The sequence below is a fragment of the Dendrobates tinctorius genome, unplaced genomic scaffold (assembly GCF_039654945.1).
Source record: "Dendrobates tinctorius isolate UK_male_01 unplaced genomic scaffold, ASM3965494v1 ptg000149l, whole genome shotgun sequence".
Classification (NCBI taxonomy): domain Eukaryota; kingdom Metazoa; phylum Chordata; class Amphibia; order Anura; family Dendrobatidae; genus Dendrobates; species Dendrobates tinctorius.
The window spans coordinates 2,240,581-2,262,886 of record NW_027361816.1 but is presented as its reverse complement, the minus strand read 5'-3'; the positions used below and the strand labels follow the sequence as shown (position 1 = coordinate 2,262,886).

Here is a 22,306-nt window from a genome sequence, read left to right as displayed (position 1 = left end):
GGACCAGGGGCCCCAATGCCATTGTTTGTGACCCCCAGCCATCTGATTCCTTTGTGCTCAGTAATGCTTAAACTATGGGGATAGTTGCACTCGCTGTATGGTCATCTTGACCCCCTTCTCTCGTTATCTCATTCTTGCTTTAAAAAAAAAAAAAAAAATGAACCTCTTTGTATACAGTAGTGTAAGTTCCACATATAGAATGACGATGGAAAACTCTTATCTATCCCATATCGGAATATACCTCTTTTTTTTTTTTTTTTTTTTTTTTTTTTTCTTAAAGACCATTTTTGGCTGTGAGCTCATGAATCAGTCATTTTGGATAATTCAAGAAAACCGTCACGGAAATCTCAGGACAGGCAAAGCGTTTTTAAAGACCGTGCTAAAATACTTTTAAAAGGGCCCCATCACCAAGTCAAAAGTGTCCGTATTTTGCTCCTGCTGCTCCCCTGAATGTTCCGTTTTTGGTTTTTAAATTCTCCATATGGTCCCAGAGATACAAGCCTCCTTAGTCGCCCAATATGTGAATTTTTATGGTCTTTAGGGGCCTGAATAATCAAAGGTGTAGCGGGAATAAAATAAGGGCAAAACCTGACCCCTCTTGACCTGGCGTCTTGTCCGCTCTTCAATGGGTCGTCCCATTTCATCCATCTTCACATACCGAATTCGGCTTTAGGAACGTGAGTCTTCCCCATTCAGTCCCCTTCTTTATGGACAAAAATGGGTCTGGAGGGCACAATCCACTCACTTACGACATGGTCTAATTTATTTGGCATTTGTTTTTCTTCATCTCTGGCAACATCTGGAAGTATTTCTACATTGCTTTTGTCAGCCATAAAATCCTTTTATAGATCTGTTGCAACATCTTACAGGAGTGAGCCACCGAGACGTCAGAAGTGTAGTCGTTTCTTGCTATGACTGACCAATAAAACCACATACAAGTGATTCCAAGCTACACATTAACAGGATGCTCTACGTTTGAGGTGTAGTTATGAAGGTTACAAAGTCTTATCCTCACTGAATGGAAAAAAACTATAGCTGATTTCTGAGGTATTACAGGGGTTATGTTACCAGGTTGTTTTTTTTGTTTTTTTTTTTAATTTTCCTCTCCCATCCAGAGCAGCATTATGTAGGGTTAGAGACCCTGATTCCAGCAATGTCATTTTTATTAAATCCCTGCATTATCTGCTATAGATCTACCAGGTCTCTGAATGATGAGCTCTGTATAACTTACCCTCACCACTGATTTGCAGATCTGTGTGCACTGTGCATAGGCAGAAAGCTGCCAATCAGTGGTGAAGGCAGAGCTCATGAATATGCTTGACTACCTAGCAGCAAGTTTTACTAGTCCTTGTGATCACATCACTGTTTTATTAGCAGAAGGTTATCAGAATGACACTAACCAGCCCAGTAAGTGACGCATTGCTGGTATCAGGGTCTCTGTCTCTACATCATGCTGCTTTCCAATTAGGTAGCAAAAACCTGATTACCTGTAATATTAGGAATTATCACTTATGTTATATGGATGACTGCCAAAAACATGTCCCGTTGGGCCTCTGCCGGTTCCTCTGTATTACCTTTTTTGGGTATGTAATTGCAACGTAGACTATGCTGTTCCAACAAATGGTATCAGGTAAACTTACTGATGTGTCCACTACTTGCCTTTCCATGAATTTTGTTAAAGGTTTCCTCCATAGTTTCATATTGATGAGCTAGCCTAAGGATAGGCCATCAGTATCAGATTGGTGGTCAAACCCAGCTTTCTGTGACCCCGGCGGATGGATGATGGCAGCTGCAGAGCTGAACAGTACACAGCTGCGCCTTCCATGCAGTGGATCTGCTGTACCCTGCAGCGGCCACTACAGTTGATAGAGATTGGCTTCAGAACTGCTAAAATTCACTGGCACTGAGAACAGCTGATTGCTGGGGTCGGACGGCCCCCCACCAATCTGATATGACCTGTCCACTGAAAACGTCAAATATAAAACTGGAACAGCCAATTCAGGACATCGTCAGTTACAAATGTGATAAAATCTGCAGACACACGTAGCATGAACAATGGCCATCAGGGTATCCCGAATATTTTTTTTTTTTTTTTTTTTTTTTCCTGGTCATCCTGCGCAGCTTATCGCTGTATCTCTGAAGCCAGGAGAACATGTAAGAGGGGACCGATCTGTCTAGACTGAACGTATACTTTTTGGGCCCAAGTGAGTGACACCACTTTGTGGCATTCTTTGGAAGCCTGTGTCCTGGTGTAAATGGAGGTCAGATGCTTTTGGGGCCTTATGTGATATTTAAAAATTTCCATAATGTGCTGACCGCTGCCGTACTTCTCACCCAGGGTAATGTTCCAGTCCAGACATGCCTTACGTGGATCGTCAGAATCGCATCTGTGGCTTCCTGGATGTCGAGGAACATGAAAACAGTGGCAAGTTTCTTCGGAGATATTTCATCTTGGACACCAGTCTGAATAGTCTGCTATGGTACATGGACAATCCACAGGTGAGCCGTGGACTCTCTGTAATGCATTATGCATGGACCTCTCTGCATGGCAGCCTGCCTTTGGGTCTAATGTGGCGAGTCTGTAGCCGGGGGGGTAAGGACCTGCTCGTTACTCAGTATGTCAATATTTTTCAGCCTTCAGAATATATGTTTAGATTGTTTTCTGTAAATTTCCTGTTTTCTAAAATTTTTAAAAAGTTTTTCTTATTCCGTTTACTCTTACAGAACCTCCCCGCAGGTTCTCCTTCTGTGGGATGCCTGAAGCTCACCTACATTTCAAAGGCAAGTATTTCTATCTATATTGTAAAGTAAAGGCATCAGTCCCTTTTTTTTTTTTTTTATTTCTTAATAGTCTTATCCAATCCTCTTTATACATAGGTGAGCGATGCCACCAAACTCCGACCAAAGGCCGAGTACTGTTTTGGTAAGTTTTCAGTCTTCATTCTCTTTTAATCCTCCTATCATATGAGAGAGGATTATTTTGCTATAGTCAATAAATACTGGGTTATTTAAAGGGGTGGTCTAGCTCTAAAATATAATATATATATTTATTTTGATGTGTTTTAAAATAGATTTACAATGATATACTTGAATTGCCAAAAGTCCTCCCGATCTGTCCTCACTAGTCCGGCCACTGTACTTTTTCTGTAGGGACTGTAAGCCAGTCCTCTTCTCTGTTCACATCTGGTGGCGCCTGGCTTTTCTATTGTGATATCTGTCCAGCTAAGTGTTTTTATGCTAACAGCCCCTTTTTAGGCTACATTCACACCTGTGTGACAGACCAGTCTGGAATCTCCTACCCTGAACCCAACAGCCTCATAGACACATGAGGCCATCATGTTCATGTCAGAAAACCTGTAACCAGTCCATCCATCGTGGTCCATACTTGGATTGCAACACCCTTGAGTGACTCTGGCCTTATAGGCCTTTATGACTGCAGAAGCCATGATGTTATTGCACTCTCCCCCTGATGTACACCTAAATAATTCCTAGGTCTCTTCAAAATGTCACCATTTTTGGATACTGTTCATTCAATAGACCAAGCACCTAGTTTCTTCAAGAGTATACCTACTGCTGAACCCTGTTAATCCAAGTTTTGGTGGCGCACATGCCTTTTAGGGGTTCACTCTTTTGGGTAGACGCTTGGAACACTAAGTTACAGGATTCTATTTTATCACACACTGAATAGGGTGCATTTACACAGTACTAAAACAAAACCATATAAATAAACCCCTATCCTTGTCCAGGCACTAATTCAACAATACAGACCCTGTCTACTCGTACACGACTGAGCTAGTCTCAGTTCGGTCACACAAAATGGCTATTGTCCATAGAAACCACTGATGCTTTTAATTTGGTGCACACGGCCCCTCTTCTCAAAGATTCTGGCTTCTCTCCAGCTCCAACACAAATCCACTCTGCTCAGCTTCCCCGGCTGACTGACCAGTGAACACACTGCCTGGTTCTAGTCATAGCTGTCCAGGTGAAGCTAATCAGGACCTGTAGTTCTAGGGTTTAACTGTAGCCTATATGTCTTTGCTGCAGCACATACTGACACCTGTATGAATCGGATATCATGCTCTGTGTTTTGTTTTTGTTTTGTTTTTTGTGCCCCTGAAAGGTATCAGTCAGATGTGCTCCATCCTTTTTTTTTTTTTTGGGAAACAGTTAAGGTTACAAACTTGCCTATATATGCATATAAACAAATTCTTGGTAGGAGTGAAACCCTTCCCACCCGTGACTAGCAAGTGACAGTGCAACCTCAGTCCCGCTTGCATCAATGTGAGCTGCCCATACTGAGAACAACTGAGCAAGACAGCGCTTGGAGCCCTCCTGTTTATTTCTGTGGCAGAAGAGTGTGAACAGGCTGCTAAACGCTCCTGATAGCCCGGCCAGACGCATCGCGAACAGTTCCAGTGTGCTAGTGCATGCACGGCCGCTGCCGCAGGACGGAGGGGGGTAGCCGTAAAAAGGTGAAACGGCTCTTAACAATGTGATAGAAGAGGATAAGATCTTAGATATGCTACAAAAATGTTTGTAGCATATCTAAGATCTTATAAGTGTAATTACATATACTGAGAAGTTTTTTGGAGTGGAATACGAACTTTAAACCCAAAGCCCCATATTTTTGCAGCATTGATACTAAAGAAGTAGATTTTGTTTGATGCTAAATTGGTGCATCTGATTCAGCTTTTTTCTGTATCGGTTTCCTGGCTGAGGGCCTATGGTTGGAAAATCTGAGCTTGCTGAACACCTATTTTTGGAGTTAGTGTCCTCTAGAACAAGTCACTCAGCAGAAAGCTTTCTTTTCTTTGATGCGGTGTGTGCATTGATCAGGCTGTGTACAAGCGGCGTCCTGGCTGCCGTGTTGTGTAGAGGCTGAGCTGTGTCCAAGACCCCCCTGAGATGGGCTATTTTAGGGTCTAGCTTCCTGTATAGATGCGCCTCATTCTCCTCTCTTCCGGAGTAGCTTCCTTGCCATCTTGCTTTTTTTTTTTTTTTTTTTTTTTTCTTTACTGCTGAAAAGTTACTGTCCACTACTGAAGTAGCCACAGAGTCAAGAGCACTTTTTATAATAAATGTGTGACCCAGACATAATCAGATTTGCTCTTTATTTTTTGGTGTCTGCTAGTCCTACAGACATGAGAGAGATGGATATAGATAGAGAGATAGATAGAGAGATAGATAGAGAGATAGATAGAGAGATAGATAGAGAGATAGATAGAGAGATAGATAGAGAGATAGATAGAGAGATAGATAGAGAGATAGATAGAGAGATAGATAGAGAGATAGATAGAGAGATAGATAGAGAGATAGATAGAGAGATAGATAGAGAGATAGATAGAGAGATAGATAGAGAGATAGATAGAGAGATAGATAGAGAGATAGATAGAGAGATAGATAGAGAGATAGATAGAGAGATAGATAGAGAGATAGATAGAGAGATAGATAGAGAGATAGATAGAGAGATAGATAGAGAGAGAGATAGAGAGAGAGATAGAGAGAGAGAGATAGAGAGATAGATAGAGAGATAGATAGAGAGAGAGATAGAGAGAGAGATAGAGAGATAGAGAGAGAGAGAGATAGAGAGATAGAGAGAGAGAGAGAGAGAGAGAGAGAGATAGAGAGAGAGAGATATATATATATATACGCAGATGTTTAACATTAGTGGCTCCTCTAGCAATTCTGCTATCCTACCACAAAGCAAATCGACAGTATCACTTCCAAGCTGAAAAAGAGCCTGTCATCAGGGTATTGCACCCCAAAGTAATGGCGCATCTGTATATAGAAATATCTATCTCTGTAGACTGAGCGGCTGATCTCCTAGACAAGGAGCACACGTTTTCAAGCTGCTAGCGATGCAACTTGCTAGGGCTCCTCCTAAGCTGGCTGCATTCATCGAGCTTCACTTCTCGTACACTCCTCCGATGCCGGAGATGCAAAGCTGACTGATGGTGGCATCAGTCTGCGCAGTTCAGACTAGCAGCACGACCATGCTGGTCTGCATTGTCAGATCTTCAGAGCGGTGCACTCCTTGAGAAAGAAGAGTAGAGCAGCCCCTGTACAGGGAGTCTGATGGCACAACATGAAGGCTCGAGCTAAGCGCATTTAAATTGGCCAAACAGCTCCGTGCACCTTCCCCCACCAACTTGTTCTCCCTCCACTTGCCCCCTTCTTGGGCTCCTGTAAAGCCAAATCTTTCAATCAAGGATGAGGAGGACAGAGATTGATGGGAAGCATGCAGGTGTACTCAACTGTTCTGCTGCAACAAGGGAGCAGCGATCGCCTGTGCTTGGTTTGAGCAGTCATTTTGTGCGGACACTCACTTTTAATGTGCTGTCCTATATAAGGTCTGAAAGTCGCCACTCATAGTAGTCAAAACCAAAACGTTTTCGCCATTTGGTTAATAGAATACAGCATACTCATGGGTACAGAATGACTGTTCAAACCAAGTGCATCATGGTGGGGCCAAGCATTTAAATACACCTTCCAACCTGTCTTAGTTTGGAGCTTTGCCAAAGAAGGGTGGTGTTAGAAATAAAATAAGCAGGTGGGAAGGTGTATGTGTACGGTTTTCCCCACCATGCCATGATGCACCGAGCGCATGTGCTTGGTTTGAACAGTCGTTCTGTGCTGACAGTCCCTTTAAGTGTGGTGTATTCATAACCATGGCATTCCCCTTCAAAACATTGATGCTAGTTCCTCTGATTGGGCTGTTTCTGTTTGATCAGTGTAGGGGTCTGCTGTGTGTCCACAGCTCCTATCCAGGCCTATGTGTTTCCATGGTAACCTACAACAAATATCTTCTGAATTTTGACATGGCCACCCACAGGCCTCCCGAGTTCTTGTGTGTTGTATGGGATCAGAATAAAAACCCCATAGATGGTTGTGTATGGCAGCGGTGATCACAGCTTGTTACATCACAGTCCTGTGCTCGCGGATCACTGCCCGGATGAAGATTTGGAGACAAATGAGATGTTCCCCCATTATAGTAATGAATGGGAACGTGAGAGATCTGGATTGCAGATGCTTGATTTGCTGAACATTGCTGTTGACCCCGAATACTTTATGTAGGGACACCATTCGCATCACTTTTGTGTGTGTGTAAACGTCTATGGACTTTTTATATCCTGCATCTCCACTATGTGAAATTAGCATTAAAGTGTGTGCAGGAAACTGTGCTTTGCATTTGTGAGGTGTCTCGCACAGAGGAAGGCAGAGGAGGACATGGGAGGCTTTATATTTAGCAATGCTTCTCATTTCTGAGCGCTCCGGAGTCTGAACGTGAAGTCTGACTCACACACTCCGCTGCTTGACTTGGTCAGAAACTCCTTTCCTCCCACGTTTGGTCCGTTCAGTTCTCACCTTTCCTTAAAGAGGACCTGTTACCAGGTGAAATCCCGCTTTCCTCATAGACTGTAAGCTTGCGAGCAGGGCCCTCATTCCTCTTGGTATTTGTTATAATCTACTGTATGTGATTATTGTTATGCTGTAATGTCTATTGTCTGTACAAATCCCCTCTGAAATGTAAAGTGCTGCGGATATGTCGGCACTATAAAAATAAAATTTATTATTATTATTGACAGTTTTTTTATTTTATTCCTACTGTTCCTCTGAGTAGTCTTTTTTTTTTTTTTTTTTTTTTTTTTTTTCCCTGTTCCCTTCCCCCGTACAGTTCCAGAGAGAACCGTTATATTTGTTTTTTGTTTGTTTTTTTGATATAATAAAAATGATTTTCTTTTTTTTTTTTTTTTTTTTTTTTGGATTCTTTGCGTTTTGCCCCATATTCAGACCATAAAGCTTAGCAATAAATAAATAGGCCCCTATCTCCTGGAACTGCATGTCAGATTTTACAAAGGAAATTGGAGGAGAGCAGCAGGAGTTTAGTTAGCATCTACCTGCCTGTTCCTTCTTAGGCCCATGGTTAAATAAATATCCCCTTTTAAAGAGTAATTAAACTTTCTTCTTTTTTCCCCCACCATAGAAAGTTATGAAACTTTGCAAATCATTTTGTCTTCATTCCTGTAAACATAATAAACTCAAATCTTGGCTTTCTCTTTATTTCGGGCCTTCAGCTGCATTAATACCAGAAAGTACTCATTCGGAGCACAGATGATGGCAGTGACAGTCAGCACCTGTTTCACCAACTATGGTGATGAGCTGCAGCCGGGGAATATTTTGATGAGCAGAGTACTAGGCAGTGAAAGGGTCCGTTCCTCTATCACTTGTAGTCCAGCTACAGAGATATCAGGGGGGTATGGAAGCCACTTACATGTTTTATACAGGAAGGAAAACAAATCCCCCTAATAAAGTGATCTGCAAAGCTTCATAACATTGTATGCTAGACAAAAATATTTATTTTTCAAGTCATAGAAAATCACAATGGTGGTTTAGTCATGGACAATTCCTTTAAGTACCTCTGATCTTTGTTTCTTGTGAAGACTGGGTTGGTTGGTTAAAATAAAGGAGCCCTCCCATTTTTTTTTTTTTTCCCTTCCCCTAAACAGGTGCATGATGTAGTATACTGTCCGTGTATTAATATTCTCACGTACCATTGTATGAATATACTTATTATTTTTTTATTTTTCCATGGTGCTGTACATGAGAAGGGGTTACATACAAATTACAGATATCACTTACAGTAAACAAACTAACAATCACAGACTGATACAGAGGGGAGAGAGGACCCGGCCCTTTCAGGATTACATTCTACAGGATGGTGGGGAAGGAGACAGTAGGTCAGGGGGTTGCAGCAGCTCCAGTGATGGTGAGGCGGTAGCTCCAGTAGTGGTGAGGAGGCAGCGAGAATCATTGCAGGCTGTAGGCTTTCCTCAAGAGGTGGTTTTTATCAGGTTCCGTCTGAAGGAACCGAGTGTGGTTGATAGTCGGACGTGTTGGGGCAATGAATTCCAGATGATGGGGGATATTCGGGAGAAGCCTTGGAGGCGGTTGGGTGAGGGGAGAAGGAGGTCTTGGGAGGACTGGAGATTACGTGAGGGAAAGTATCAGGAGATTAGTTCAGAGACATATGGGGGAGACAGGTTATAGATGGCCTTGTAGGTCAGTATTAGTAATTTGAATTGGATACGCTGAGGGAATGGGAGCCAGTGAAGAGATTTGCAGAGGGGAGAAGCGGAGGAGTAGTGAGGAGAGAGATGAGTTAGTCAGGCAGCTGAGTTAAGGATGGACTGGAGAGGTGCGAGGGTGTTAGCAGGGAGGCCACAGAAAAGGATGTTGCAATAGTCGAGACGGCAGCACTACTCTCTCCAGTATCGAGCTCTGGTCGTCTTCTCTTCCATGACGTCACCGTTCTGCAGACTCTCTGGGTCACACTATGTTCTGTGTAACCCAGAAGTGGCTTTTACAATGTAATCTATGGAGCGTCAGAACAAGACTCCATAGTCTTTTATTGTAAGAGAGACTACTGGCTCACGTGTAGTGAGTCAGAGAGTCTGAAGAGCAGTGATGGCACTGGATCCTGGAGAAGACTGCAGAAGGTGAGTATACTCATACACTCGCGCTACATTATATACACAGAATTAGTAAAAAGCTTCATCGGAGATGTCGGCTGCACTGCTGTACAGTATGTCTTAGTAAACCTAACAAATAACCGTTTTGGATCCCCTTAGTGTAGACTATTGTGCTGCCCCTGTTATTCCTACTAGAAACGTATGTCAATATCTGGATGTTACTGTTCCCTTTGTACATAGAACATATCACTTTTCAAAGTCTAAAAAAAACAAACCAAAAAAAAAGCTAAACTTGAGTCACTTGTAGAACAGACCATAGGCAGGAGGTTGTATGAATGTTGCAAGCCACCCTTTGGCTTGGGTCATTCTAGTTCTTTTCTATGGACTTGATTGCCCTGTGGTATTTGCATGTGATCACTGCTTTTAATGGTCAATGTATGACTTCTTGTCAGCAGTAGTTTATATGTGGCATCACGGCATTTCTGTGTTATGTCTGCTAGTAACCTAGACCCGTCCCTCCAGGACAGATCCCAACATGTCCCCTGAATTCCTCGCTTTGTTTCCCCCTCTTCCTTCATTCCTTACATTTCTTCCTGGTAAATATTACATCTGTCACCAGGATGGCTGTGTACTGTACTGTGCAGTATGACTCCTATATGTAGGCTTTCTGCATTGTTTTGCGTCTTTTACAATGTTCTAGTGTGGCGTCTTCTATTATTTTCCTGTATGACCAGGAATGGTTAATGCCCTTGGATTGAGACCACAATGAGATCTCGTCTGGCTTCTGATCTATGTCTTGGGCAAATCTTGGCCCGGTCTGTGCGACGCAGGGTAGACTTGGCGGACACGTCTTCTGCATTTTGCAGTGATGTGAGAATGCACCTGTGTAATGCGGAGCCTCCAAGTATTAGTAATGCACTTTCTCCCCCATGGTTGACACCGTCCTTTCTGCCTCTTATCTGCAGTCATCACTGTCCTTCTTGGTGACGGTCCACCTTCCAGCCATTACTAACTGTATATTAGGGACTATATGGGAGTACTAGATATAGATATAGATATATTAGTTTTTTTTCTACAGTAACCCTATGCTATGACAGAACTTATCTGTGTTACTTGTGTTCTGCTTTCTTGCAGTTATAAATGCCGGTATGAGAAAATACTTCCTCCAAGCCAACGATCAGCAAGACCTAGTAGAATGGGTGAATGTCCTCAACAAGGCCACCAAAATTACAGTGAGCGTCCTTTATATTTATAGTGATTTTTCGCTGTCTCACATGTCACCAGGACACGTTGTGCTATTTCAAGGGTTTATGCCAAGTTTAAAAAATATTCTGCGCCGGGGCTGTGTCCTTGCACAGCGACATTCCCAACCTCATGCACTCCATGGCTAGTGACTAGAAGCGCTGCTGTTTTGGGGAAAACTTTGCACGCAGTGCTTCCACGGTTTCATTCTCGGGGTCTGTAGAAGTCTGAGGATGGATCCTTGCCAACCAGAGAGTGCTGGTGTGTGCCAGCAATGTGGCGTCTCGTTAGATGATGTGTAATCATACGGCGCAAGAATACTCAGTAATTGAACTTTGTTGATCAGCATATTTTTGCACTGCACACGACGGGATTACAACATATTGTTCATATGGTATGAAAGGGGTTTAGCCAAAAGTGCAAAAACCAGTTGTGGTGCTAAAAAAAAAAAACAAAAAAAAAAAAACTATACCTCTGATTAACATTGCTGTTTTCCCCGCTGGCTGTATTTACTAGGCTGCTGTGTATATATAATATAATTGCAATAAAACAATTAACTGCTTTGATCTATTATTGGAAAGGCCCTATGGAAGGCTTTCTGAGTGATCTTCTGTAGACGGCTTCCTTTTTTTTTTTTTTTTTTTTTTTTTTTTTTCTTTAAGTCCAATCTTGATACATGTAGTGGTGTCCTATTTAAAGCACAGACGTGGGAGGGTTGGTTTCCTGCCAGAAACCATCTTTCCTCCCGATCTAATGTAGATTGGCTGCAAGATAAAGACTTTCTTGGTTGAGATGTCGAGACCTTGACTTAACCTGTTCACGATTGTACGGTTAGAAGTACTTTACAGATTGTACTTTATCTTTTGCCAGTTGGCATGATAGAGAAAAAGAACTTAACTTGTGAAGCCCATTTTAATCCCCAGTTATCACTGTATTGAATGGAGAGGTGGTGCGCCTGCTCTGCCTGTGCTCCATTCTTTGTCAGTGGGATGGGCAGGCTTAGTGAATGGAGCAGAGTACAGCGCCACCTGTAGAATGGCCAGAAAGTAAACAGGTGGCACATGTGCACTTCTGCTCTCGGTCTTTGGATCGCCGAGAGTCCCAGCTCTTGGATCCCCAATTTGCAATTTGAGAGAACCAATTTAGACTACGTGCAAATTAACACTATTACAGCGCTAGATGTCAGTGGCGTGTGATGATAAACTCGGGCTTGTGGGACTCCAAACATGCCGGGTGGTGCATCTCCCAAGCTGACTGTTCAGGAGCGTGGTTAATATTTGTAATTTTTAAAATCTCATGTTTTCTACAGCGTTAAGTTACTGTATATACTTGTGTGCAAGCTGACCCCCCAATTTTGTCACAAACTGGGAAAATTTATTGACTCGCGTATAAGCCTAGGGTGCACAGTGTGTGGCTCCAGATAATGCGGCACAGTGTGTGGCGCAATCATGTTGCTGCTGCCGCTGTCTCCGTTACAAAAAAAACAAACTATATACTCACTTCCTGCTGCTCATCAGCGTTGCCAGCTCTGGAACAGGGACAGGTGACTATGGCTCCCCCCTTTCATACTCGCCCCCTCCTGGCGCTTGTCTCTGCAGCGCAGCCCCTGCTTGTTCCATGTTCTCGGCGCCGCTGCTCTTCCTGCTTCAGCAGTCACGTGGTGCTGCTCATTAAAGTCATAAATATGTGCATATTCATGAGTTTAATGAGCGGTACCACGTGACCGCTGAAGGAACAAGAAGGGGAGCTGCAGAGAAGAGCCAGGAGGGGGTGAGGTGAGTATGATCTGACACCCCCGATTTCCCCCCCCCCCCCCCCCCCCCCCCTGATTTCTCCCCCGGTATGACTCGTGTATAAGCCGAGAGGGAGGGGAGGGGAGACTACTTTCAGCCCCAAAAAATGGGCTGAAAATCTCGCCTTATACACGAGTATATACGGTAATTGTAGGTTTTATGTTGATCAGAGCTACTGATTTCTTCAGAGAAAAACAATTTCTCTTACATCTCCATAGGTACCAAAACTCAGTGACCAACCGTGTCCTGCTGACAGTGCGCACAACCAGCTGGAGTATTCGGGCAGCAAGAAGCAGATCTCCTACAAGACCGAAATAGTCGGTGGTGTCCCCATTATCACCCCAACACAGGTACCTAACTATTATTCGTTAATTCTTTACTCCTCCCTCGGGATCCAGTGCATTGGCCAGAATGTCCAATAGTTGTTCAGGGTTGGGGGGGTGCATAGCAATTTTGGACCACACGAAGCCCCATGCCAATTATCTACAGAGTTGGTCTATAGCTAGAGTTGGGGTTTCCAAAGCAATCAAGACTCCTTCATTCTTGGTATTCGTGTAGTGTTCAGACATAACACCCACTTTAGGCTACGTTCTCAGCATGAGCTTTTGGTGCGTATTTGATACCGCATATTTTGGCTGCTGCAAAATGCAGCATCTTGCAGTTCCAGCAAAGTGGATGCTTTATTTTTTTTACTCTGCACAAAATGACCTGCGGTGCGTGTTCCAATCCACGGCATGTCAATTTCTCATGCAGGTACGCTGAGATTTCTTGCATATTTTTCCCACAGGCTTGCATTAGATGCGAAAAATCCACAGGTAAAAAAAAACAAAACATGCGTTTCAGTGTATTTCCGCAGCGGAAATGCATCTAAAACTCATGTACTCAGCATCTAAGTAAATCAATAGTTTTGTCTAGGTCAAATACTAGGAAGCATCAAAGACCAAAGCAACTTAAAGCATGATACACAAACAAGACCAAAACTGCAGCTTCAAAAATGCCATTGGCCCCTTCACCAACGGTGTGTGTGTATATACACGTCATAGGTCATGTCCCTGCCCTCCATGTGGGCTCTGGTGCTGAGTATGTTTTCTGGCACATGTAACATGTGCCCCATAACGGCTGCGGGAGGATCGTGATCCGCCCGCTGCTGTTAACATGTTAAATGCCACAGTCAATCTCTAACAGCGGCATTTAACATGGCTTTGCCGGAAACGTGTCACTAATCCGCCAATCGATGCCCATGTCACATGACTGTGGGGCACCGATGGGTTGGCATGACAGAAGACCCCAGTGATTGTCATTGCAGATGTGCTATGACCGCCACCTTGTGGCCTGTGCTCAGTAGATGATCATTTTAGCTACACATAGCAGGACCGAAGCCTTGCTATGTGTGGCACAGGCGATCAGATGATTGCAGATATTACTCTTCCACAGAGACTATTGAAGCAAGTAAAAAAAAAAGTGTGTATGTGTGTGCATATATATATATATAAAGTTCAAATCTTCCCCCTTTCACCTCATGCAAAATAAAACCATAAAAAAAATGCATATTTGCTATCGCTGCATTCAAAAACGCCCAGTCTAGCAAATTATAAAGAATTAATCCGATCGGTTTACCGCAAAATGAGAAAAAAAAATTAGTCTGGGTTTTTGATTTTTAAGTGCCTCAATATTGCAATAATATGCAATAACGGGCAATCAAAAAATCATATCAAAATGTTAGCTCGGTTTCACAAAATATAAGCCTTCATCCATCCCCAGATCCTGAAAAGTGTAGACACTTCAGGGCTCAAAAAATTTAGCCCATTTTTGTTTTGTTTTTCTACAAACTTGGAATTTTTTTCACCACTTAAATAAAAGACCCTATACTTGTTTGGTATATACAAACTTATGACATGGAGAATCATAATGGCAGGTTAGTTTTAGCATTTAGTGAACATGTCAAAAAAACCAAAATACAACTGTGGAACTGCACACTTTTTTTTTTTTTTTTTTTTTTTTTTTTTTTTTTTTTCAATTTCACTGCACTTTGAATTTTTCACTGTTTTCCAGTACACTATATTGCAAAACCAAAGGTGTTCAAAAGTACAACTTCTCCCGCCCTAACAAGCCCTCACATGTCCACATTGACCGAAAAATAAAGTTATGGCTCTGATAAGGGGAACCCCCAGAAAACCAAGGTCTTAAAGGGGTTAAATGCATGCTTAAACACAAACGCAATGAAAAACTGCAAGTTGCCAAATTTAAATAATGGGTGCAGAAGTTCTACAGCGTCTAGTGGGATGATATGTCTAGTTGTGCAGCCCAACCTCATTTGAAATTGGTGAACACAGCAGCGCACTTCTGAATTCTAATTCTGCTTCTTGCCCCCATATTCACTGCAGTGCCATTTATCCTGAACTATGAAAATTTAATTGGTTCCTTTTTAATGCTTTCTTTCATACGAATGGCTGCATTTAATAATTTTTATGTATTCTATCTAGCAAGACATAAGTGAAAGTGCCAACACGGGTGACAAAGGCAATCTGAAACGCACCCAGAGTCAGCTCACATCCCCACATCGGCTCTCAGACAGCGGCGTTATAAAAGCTGGCTTCTGTGTCAAGCAAGGAGCTGTGGTAAGATACAAACTGTATTTAGAGGGTTGTCCAGCACTGTGATAGCAATGCCCTTACCTACGGGTAGGTGATTGTTATCAGATCGTTGGCACCCGGCACACCCACCAGTCTCCTGTTATGAGCCTCGGCCGGATGTAATCTGTGTACGGAGCCTGATGGCACTGCTTTATTTACTGTGCTGTGGCTGCTCTCCGGTAGCACAGCTTGGCTCCCCTTCACTTCTAGGAACTGAGATGCAGTACTGAGGAACGTCTACTATGCTGTGACTAGAACTGTAATTTTCGCCACTATACACGGTTTACGTCCACTCGCAGCTCTTAACCGCAGACCGGTGGGGGTGCCACGATTTGGACCCCCACCAATATGATAAAGTCCAATGAATAGTTTCCCGATGGCTCATTTGACTGTAAGTTATTTTTACTCTCCTCCCAACCGTGCAATTTTTCCATTTTGTGCTTTAGTTTTTGCCTTCCCGTTTTCCAAGAGCGTTATTTATTTCTTCTGCTTTCCTTTTTTTTTTTTTTTTTTTTTGTCCCCCCCCCCCCCCCCCCCCACTGGTTTGAGTATAGCTATGAGAGGCTCTTTTGCTGGATGAATTTTGAATGCCAAGATTAATTTCATCACATGATGCACTGTAAGGCGGGAATGAAATTCCAAGTGCGGTGAATGAAGCACAATCTTGCAATTAGTTTTTTATTTTTTTTTTTTTTTTATTTGCAGTGTTTATATGGTAAAAGTGACATTGAAATGATTCTCGAACAATGCCACACATACCTAGGTTTTTGTTTTTTTTTTTTTTTTTTAAGTATTAAAGTCAGAAACTGGTAAATATTTGTTTGTCAAATTCCGAGCGCATAATCGTTTAAATTTTTGGTCAGTGGCTGTGTGAGGGACTTTAGCACTCTGAGCCAATTTTTTTTTTTTTTTTTTTTAGAGATCCCATTTTGAGTTTATTTATTATTAGTAGTATTTTTTATTTATTATTCCAACATATTCCGCAGCACTTTACATTATAGAGGGGATTTGTACAGACAATAGACATTACAGCATAACGATAATCACATAGATCAAAACAGATACCAAGAGGAATGAGGGCCCTGCTCGCAAGCTTACAGTCGGAGGAAAAAGTGAGACACGAAAGGTGGATGGTAACAATTGCTTTTATTTTTATGGTTTGGACTTTCCCTAGTGTAAGAATCGGGTGTTCCTGTTGCTGCATGAACCAGTTAACAGTCTAAATATGTAACGGTACAGACACAGAGGGCTATTAAATGCAAAAAGCATGTGAGAACATGATGCGAGGAACCTGGCTATGGTAAAAAATTTAGAAATGAGCCACACAGGGATATTTACGTTAATGCGTTGAGGCGATAGGCCAGTCTGAACAAATGAGTTTTTAAGGCACGCTTAAAACTGTGGGGTTTGGGGATTAATCGTTCTAGCCTGGATAGTGCAATCCAAAGAATTGGCGCGGCTCGTGAAAAGTCTAGGAGAAGACGCATATAATTGGGTGTCATCGGCATAGAGATGGTACTGGAACCCAAATCTACTGATTGCTTGACCAATAGGGGCAGTACAATATAAAAAGAGAAGAGGAGGGGGCCTAGGACTGATCCTTGAGGAACCCCAACAGTAAGGGGAAGATGAGGAGACCGCAAAAGATACAGTAAAGGAGCGGTCAGAGATAGGAGAACCAAGAGAGAACAGTGTCCTTGAGGCCAATGGAATGGAGCATAGTGAGGAGGAGCTGATGATCCACAGTGTCGAATGCGGCAGAAAGATCCAAGAGAATTAGCATGAAGTAGTGACCATTAGCTTTAGCTGTTAGAAGGTCATTAGAGACTTATTGAGGGCAGTTTCAGTTGCGTGTAAAAAGCGGAAACCAGATTGGAGAGAGTTATCTGAGAGATAGCGGATAAGACTGGAGTGGACCAGGCGTTCCAGGAGTTTAGAGATGAAGGGAAGATTAGAGACAGGTCTATAGTTAGCAGCACAGTTTTGGTCAAGGGATGGTTTAAGTAATGGCTGTATGATGGCATGCTTAAATGAGGAAGGAAAGATACCAGAAGAGAGTGAGAGGTTGAATATTTTTGTTAGGTGAGTGGTGACAGCAGGGGAAAGGGACTGGAGGAGATGTGATGGGATGGGGTCACTGGTGCAAGTGGTAGGGCGAGAAGATGCAAGGAGCCTGCTTACTTCTTCTGTGACTGGTTCAAAATCAGAGAGTGAGGTAGATGCAGTGGGGGAGGGAGGACAGTGCATGGTATGAGGTGATTGGGAGATAATTTCCTGTCGGATATGGTCAATTTTTTTCTTTGAAATAATTAGGCAGATCATCAGCATGGAGATCCGTGGTTGGGGCCTGTACTCTTGGGTTAAGTAGGGAATGAAAAGTGTCAGACGTTTCGGGTTATTGGATAGTAAGGTGATGAGGGTGTTTGAAATAGGTTTGTTTTGAGAGGTGAAGGGCAGTGTTGTATGTTCGAAGCATAAACTTATAATGGATGAAATCTTCAGGTAGATTGGATTTTCTCCAGACGTTCGGCGCACCTGGAGCACCGCTGTAGGATGTTCGCAGCATGTGCCAGGGTTGTCGCCATCTGTGCCTAGTAAATGCAATGTTTTGATCGCCTCTCGCTGCTTATTGCACTGCTTTACTGCAATTCTAGTGTTTTCGATTTTTTTTTTTTTTTTTTTTTTCTCATTCCGCCCTTTATTGGTCATGTTAATTTTAATGATAGATGGTACCTTTACGAACGTGGAGATATCACCTATGTTTATTTATTTTTTTAATGGAAAAGAGGGAAGATTCAAAGTTCCCCCCCCCCCCCCCCATATTTTTTTAAAATGCCACTCAATCAAAGCAGAAAATATTCTAAAACGACCTATTTCTTTCCTGTGTAGATGAAAACCTGGAAAAGAAGATTCTTTCTTCTAGATGAGAACACAATAGGATATTTTAAGTCTGATATGGTACGGATGTGATGCGTTCCCGATCATTTGCAATGGACAGAAGTGTTTTTCTACTTTGTCGAATGTTTTCATAAGCTAATGCATTCATCTATTTTTCTTGTAGGATAGAGATCCGCTGCGTCTGATACAGCTGAGAGAGGTGCAGAAGGTGCAGGAATGCAAACAGAGGTGAGACGTCCTAGATCCCTTACACTGCGCGTCGGCTATATCCTTCCTATTGTCAGCACTGCCCTCTGTAAAGCCAGAGTTATGTCTTTTAATATATATCTTTACATTTTTTTTGTGAATTTTTTTACTGGTCTTGAATGAGAAGCAGTTTGAATCGCTCTTCTGGTGTGAATGTCTGGTCCGTTCTTTAATGGCAGCTGGTCTTCACTTCTGCATCCGGCCTACAGGACGCGTCTTCCACTTGCTGCCATGTAACCGAGCCTAGTAAGTGCCAGAGGTTTCCAGGGTGCCACGTGCAGAAGTGAAGACCGACCGCCTTGGAGGACTGGATGATGTACCAGGCTAGCCCGAATAGATTTGCTGGTCATCACTTTGAATGTACCGATCTGTGGACCTGTTATCTGTAGCACCAGAGATAGTAAAGTATTTGTGACACTGACGAGATGACCCACACTTTGTGACAATGCATGGGATGATCCAGTCTTTTTTTCTTTCCTTTGCAGCGACATAATGTTGAGGGACAACTTGTTTGAAATAGTAACGACTTCTCGGACTTTTTATGTACAGGTAATGTTTTTTTGCTCAGAAGATGTGAAAACTTAAAAAATCTTAAAGGGAATCTGTCACCCTTTTTTTTGGCTTTTCACCTGCTGGCATGGACATCGGGGACTTATCTACAGCACTCTGTAATGCTGTAGATAAGCCTCCGATGTAACCTAAAAGAGAAGACGAACACGTTATATTATACTCACCGAGGTGGGCAGTCCGGCGCCTCTCTTCATGCGAGGACGTCCTCTTCTCCCGTCTTGTAATGGCTCCGGGGCAGAGCAGAATTCTGCAGTGCGCAGGCGTCGGGAGAGGTCTGGCGCCTGCGCACTGCAGAATTCTGCTCTGCCCTCAACAGGGCAGAGCAGTGCGCTTGTGCCGGAGCCATTACAGGACGGGAGAAGAGGACGCCATCGCGTGAAGAAGGGAGGCGTCGGACCGGACCGCAACACCCATCGGACCGGATCGCCCACCTCCGTGAGTATAATATAACGTGTTTTTCTTATCTTTCAGGTTACATCGGAGGCTTATCTACAGCATTACAGAATGCTGTAGATAAGCCCCCGATGTCTATGCCGGCAGCCAATAGGGGGGAAAAAAGGGTGACAGATTCCCTTTAATGCATCAGAGAAAGTGACACTGACAAGCACAACGCAATGTGAAAAAATTAAACCTATAGTAGTTGCCAATATGCGTGTCCACTGCTGCTGTTCTGGTAATTTTGAGCATGGCATCCTAAAACTGGTATCTGTATCACTGCCTCCAGCAATGGTGACTGTCATGTGTTTTTCAGCCTGATATCGACCACAGTGGTCACGTGTCTACATGGCACATCACCACTGTGGAGGCATTTAAACTAATGTTGCAATTGGTGTCCTCAGGAGTTAGTCATGTAGGGGGTCCTACCTCCTCAAAAGACGGTCTTTCCCTTTTGTGCCAGTCTGAATAGAAACAGTAAACCCATGGTTAACACACTCTTGAGTAGTCAGCCTGACGCGATGTCACATGTGTGCCAGGTTAGCTAATGGGGGGGGTGTGGTTATGGATGGCTTCAAACAAGAGGTGGTTCTTGGGGCTCTAGTCCAGCGATCACCGATTACCACTGTGGCCGATGGACCGGGTCGTGCGAATCATTTTGCACCAACACTAATGTGCATCTATGCATTAGTGTGGTATTTGTTTGTATTGATTCATATTGATTTTAACTTATTTTTGTCTTTTTATTAATTACCACAGGCAGATAGTCCGGAAGAAATGCACAGCTGGATTCGAGCCATATCTGGTGCCATTGTAGCTCAGCGTGGGCCTGCCAGATCCGCAGCCTCTGTAGGTTCCATCATCTTGTAGTACATGCGGATACTACACACTATGACGTTATGACTTAAAGGGAACATGTCATGAGATTTTTGCTGGCTGAACCACAGGTAGCATTATTCTGACACTGGTGCAGTTATTGCAGCCAAGTATGTTTTACACTCCAACACTGCTGCATTTTGGAAGACCTACTGTGAAAAGTCAGATGGGTCTGTTTTGGATGACTAGTCTGAGGCTGGCCCCTGTTGTCTGCTCCTTGCCACGCACCTATTGGTGTAGGCTAGCTGGGCGAGCAGATATTGCTGAAAACCTGCCTTGGACAAGTCACACGACAAGCAGTCTCCTGGATGGCTTTTCAAAGTGTTTTTCTCTGAATTACTGCAGTGTGAAATATACATGGGAGCAATTACGCCGCCAGTGTCTGATTCATGAAGTCTTCTGAAAAGGTTCCCTTTAGATATTTCTGGTCATGTGATTTTTCCTATATTCCTTCCTTTACTATGTATTCCTGTTCTGTGTCTGCTGAATCTTCTCGAAGAATAATGCAAGAAGCTCAATACAGTTCTCACTATCTTGAGAAAATTCCATGGCCGATGTTCCCAAGCATGTGCTCGTGGGTGTGAGGAACTTTTTAACCTAGTAGTTATTTTGTGGTTGGCCAGATGGTGACCTGCAGATGCCCACAATGCTGTCAGTTCCTCTAATTGTAATGGTTTTTTGGGTCTTCTGGGAATGAAAGTTCAGTAGGTGGCGTTGAGCTGCTGAGGGCACAATTCTTAGTTTCCTAGAATTTCTGGCACAGTGGACCCATGTGGTCATCTTCTGGAGATGTCCAACCTGTTTAGAATCCACAAGTTTTCTGGATTTTTGGCCTGGTGAGTAAGAACTTTGGGTTTACTATCTGGATACATTTTGTTGGTGGCTTGTGTTTTGTTCATGTGTGGATTTTTTGAGCTTTGACATTTATATTTTACCTAGTTGTTCAAATGTACCAGCCACAAGTGCATATAAAATGGTAAAAGAAAAAAAGGGGCACCTGGGTCAAGTTCCACATCCAAAAATTGTAAATTTTTATTGTGGGTTTTTTGTATCAGAAGAAATTGTGATACAACCTGACGAATAGAGCGCTTCGCTTTAGAAAGGAGTAGAACAATAAAAATGTACTTGCTATAGGAGAACATCTGGCTCTGTTTTCTCCATTTTTGTGGACAAGTGTATCTAATATTCAGGCTACACAGATCTGTCACATTTTCCATATGAAGAAATTGTCAACCACAAACTATCAAACACCAAAAATCAACTAAGTGAATTTTTTTTTTATGATGGTCACCAGATTACTTACCGCTTAGAAACTAAGCAAGACTAGCATCAGTTAAGCTAGAAGGAAGAGCTAAATAAGAAAAACCCTTTTGTAAAACGTTGCTTAGCAATGCCATTTACCTGTGGCTAAAATGGTGTTAAAGGGATTTTCCAGCCATACAAATGTCATCTTGTGAAGTATGCCTGGATGGGCTGCTTCTCGGAATAGCCTCCAGTGCTGTGGAGTCATCATTAAGCCAAACCTCCAAGACTCCAACTCCACAGCGCTGGTCACTACTGAGCATGTACATAAAGTGCAGCTCCGACTCCTCCAAAATGGACACACACCTCATGGGAGTGGGTTTAAACCCCGGCTATGGAGTCTAAGTGCAGCTGAAAAAAATAGGATTTACTTATACTATCGGAGATGTACTGATCCCGATCCCACATCCTCAGACTCTTGTCAAAAGGAGCGTCCTTCGTTTCTCCAGGTCTTGTTGGATTGTCACTTATTCTGTGACCGTAGGGGGCTTGTGCAGAGTAGTTGCCTATCCCCTTACAGTCAAATGATCAATGGACGGAAGTCCCAAACAAAAGCATATGGACATGGTCATCGAAAAGGAACTGTGCAATGCCTTCATTAATAAGGGTCAGACTACAACAGGGTTGGCTTGTAGTCTGTTGCCATGGAGACATTAATCTTTTACTATGTTGCTGTAAACATTTTTAATGAGGACCTATTGACTGTTGCGCTTTTTTTAGTTTTTTTTATTACTATACATTTGAAGCAAATAAATTATATTGCTATGATATACTTTTTAGTGCTGTTTTTTTTCTGAATTTAATTTGGGTTCTTTGAGGTTTTTTTTTTTTAATCTTTTTT

At 42.8% G+C, this 22,306-nt stretch overlaps 1 protein-coding gene across 3 annotated transcripts in view; it reads left to right on the top strand.

The window, feature by feature from the left end:
- The window catches only part of PLEKHA1 (pleckstrin homology domain containing A1), a 40,158-nt gene that overhangs the window by 15,850 nt on the left and 2,002 nt on the right, over positions 1-22,306 (top strand). For all 3 annotated transcript variants that reach the window (XM_073546588.1, XM_073546589.1, XM_073546590.1), the window contains exons 2-11: positions 2,339-2,499; positions 2,725-2,781; positions 2,878-2,923; positions 10,605-10,702; positions 12,724-12,855; positions 14,989-15,123; positions 18,028-18,096; positions 18,200-18,264; positions 18,768-18,831; positions 20,047-20,136. In XM_073546588.1, coding sequence (XP_073402689.1) covers positions 2,359-2,499; positions 2,725-2,781; positions 2,878-2,923; positions 10,605-10,702; positions 12,724-12,855; positions 14,989-15,123; positions 18,028-18,096; positions 18,200-18,264; positions 18,768-18,831; positions 20,047-20,136 — 897 coding nt within the window. In that variant the 5' untranslated portion in view covers positions 2,339-2,358. The remainder of the gene's footprint in view (positions 1-2,338; positions 2,500-2,724; positions 2,782-2,877; positions 2,924-10,604; positions 10,703-12,723; positions 12,856-14,988; positions 15,124-18,027; positions 18,097-18,199; positions 18,265-18,767; positions 18,832-20,046; positions 20,137-22,306) is intronic.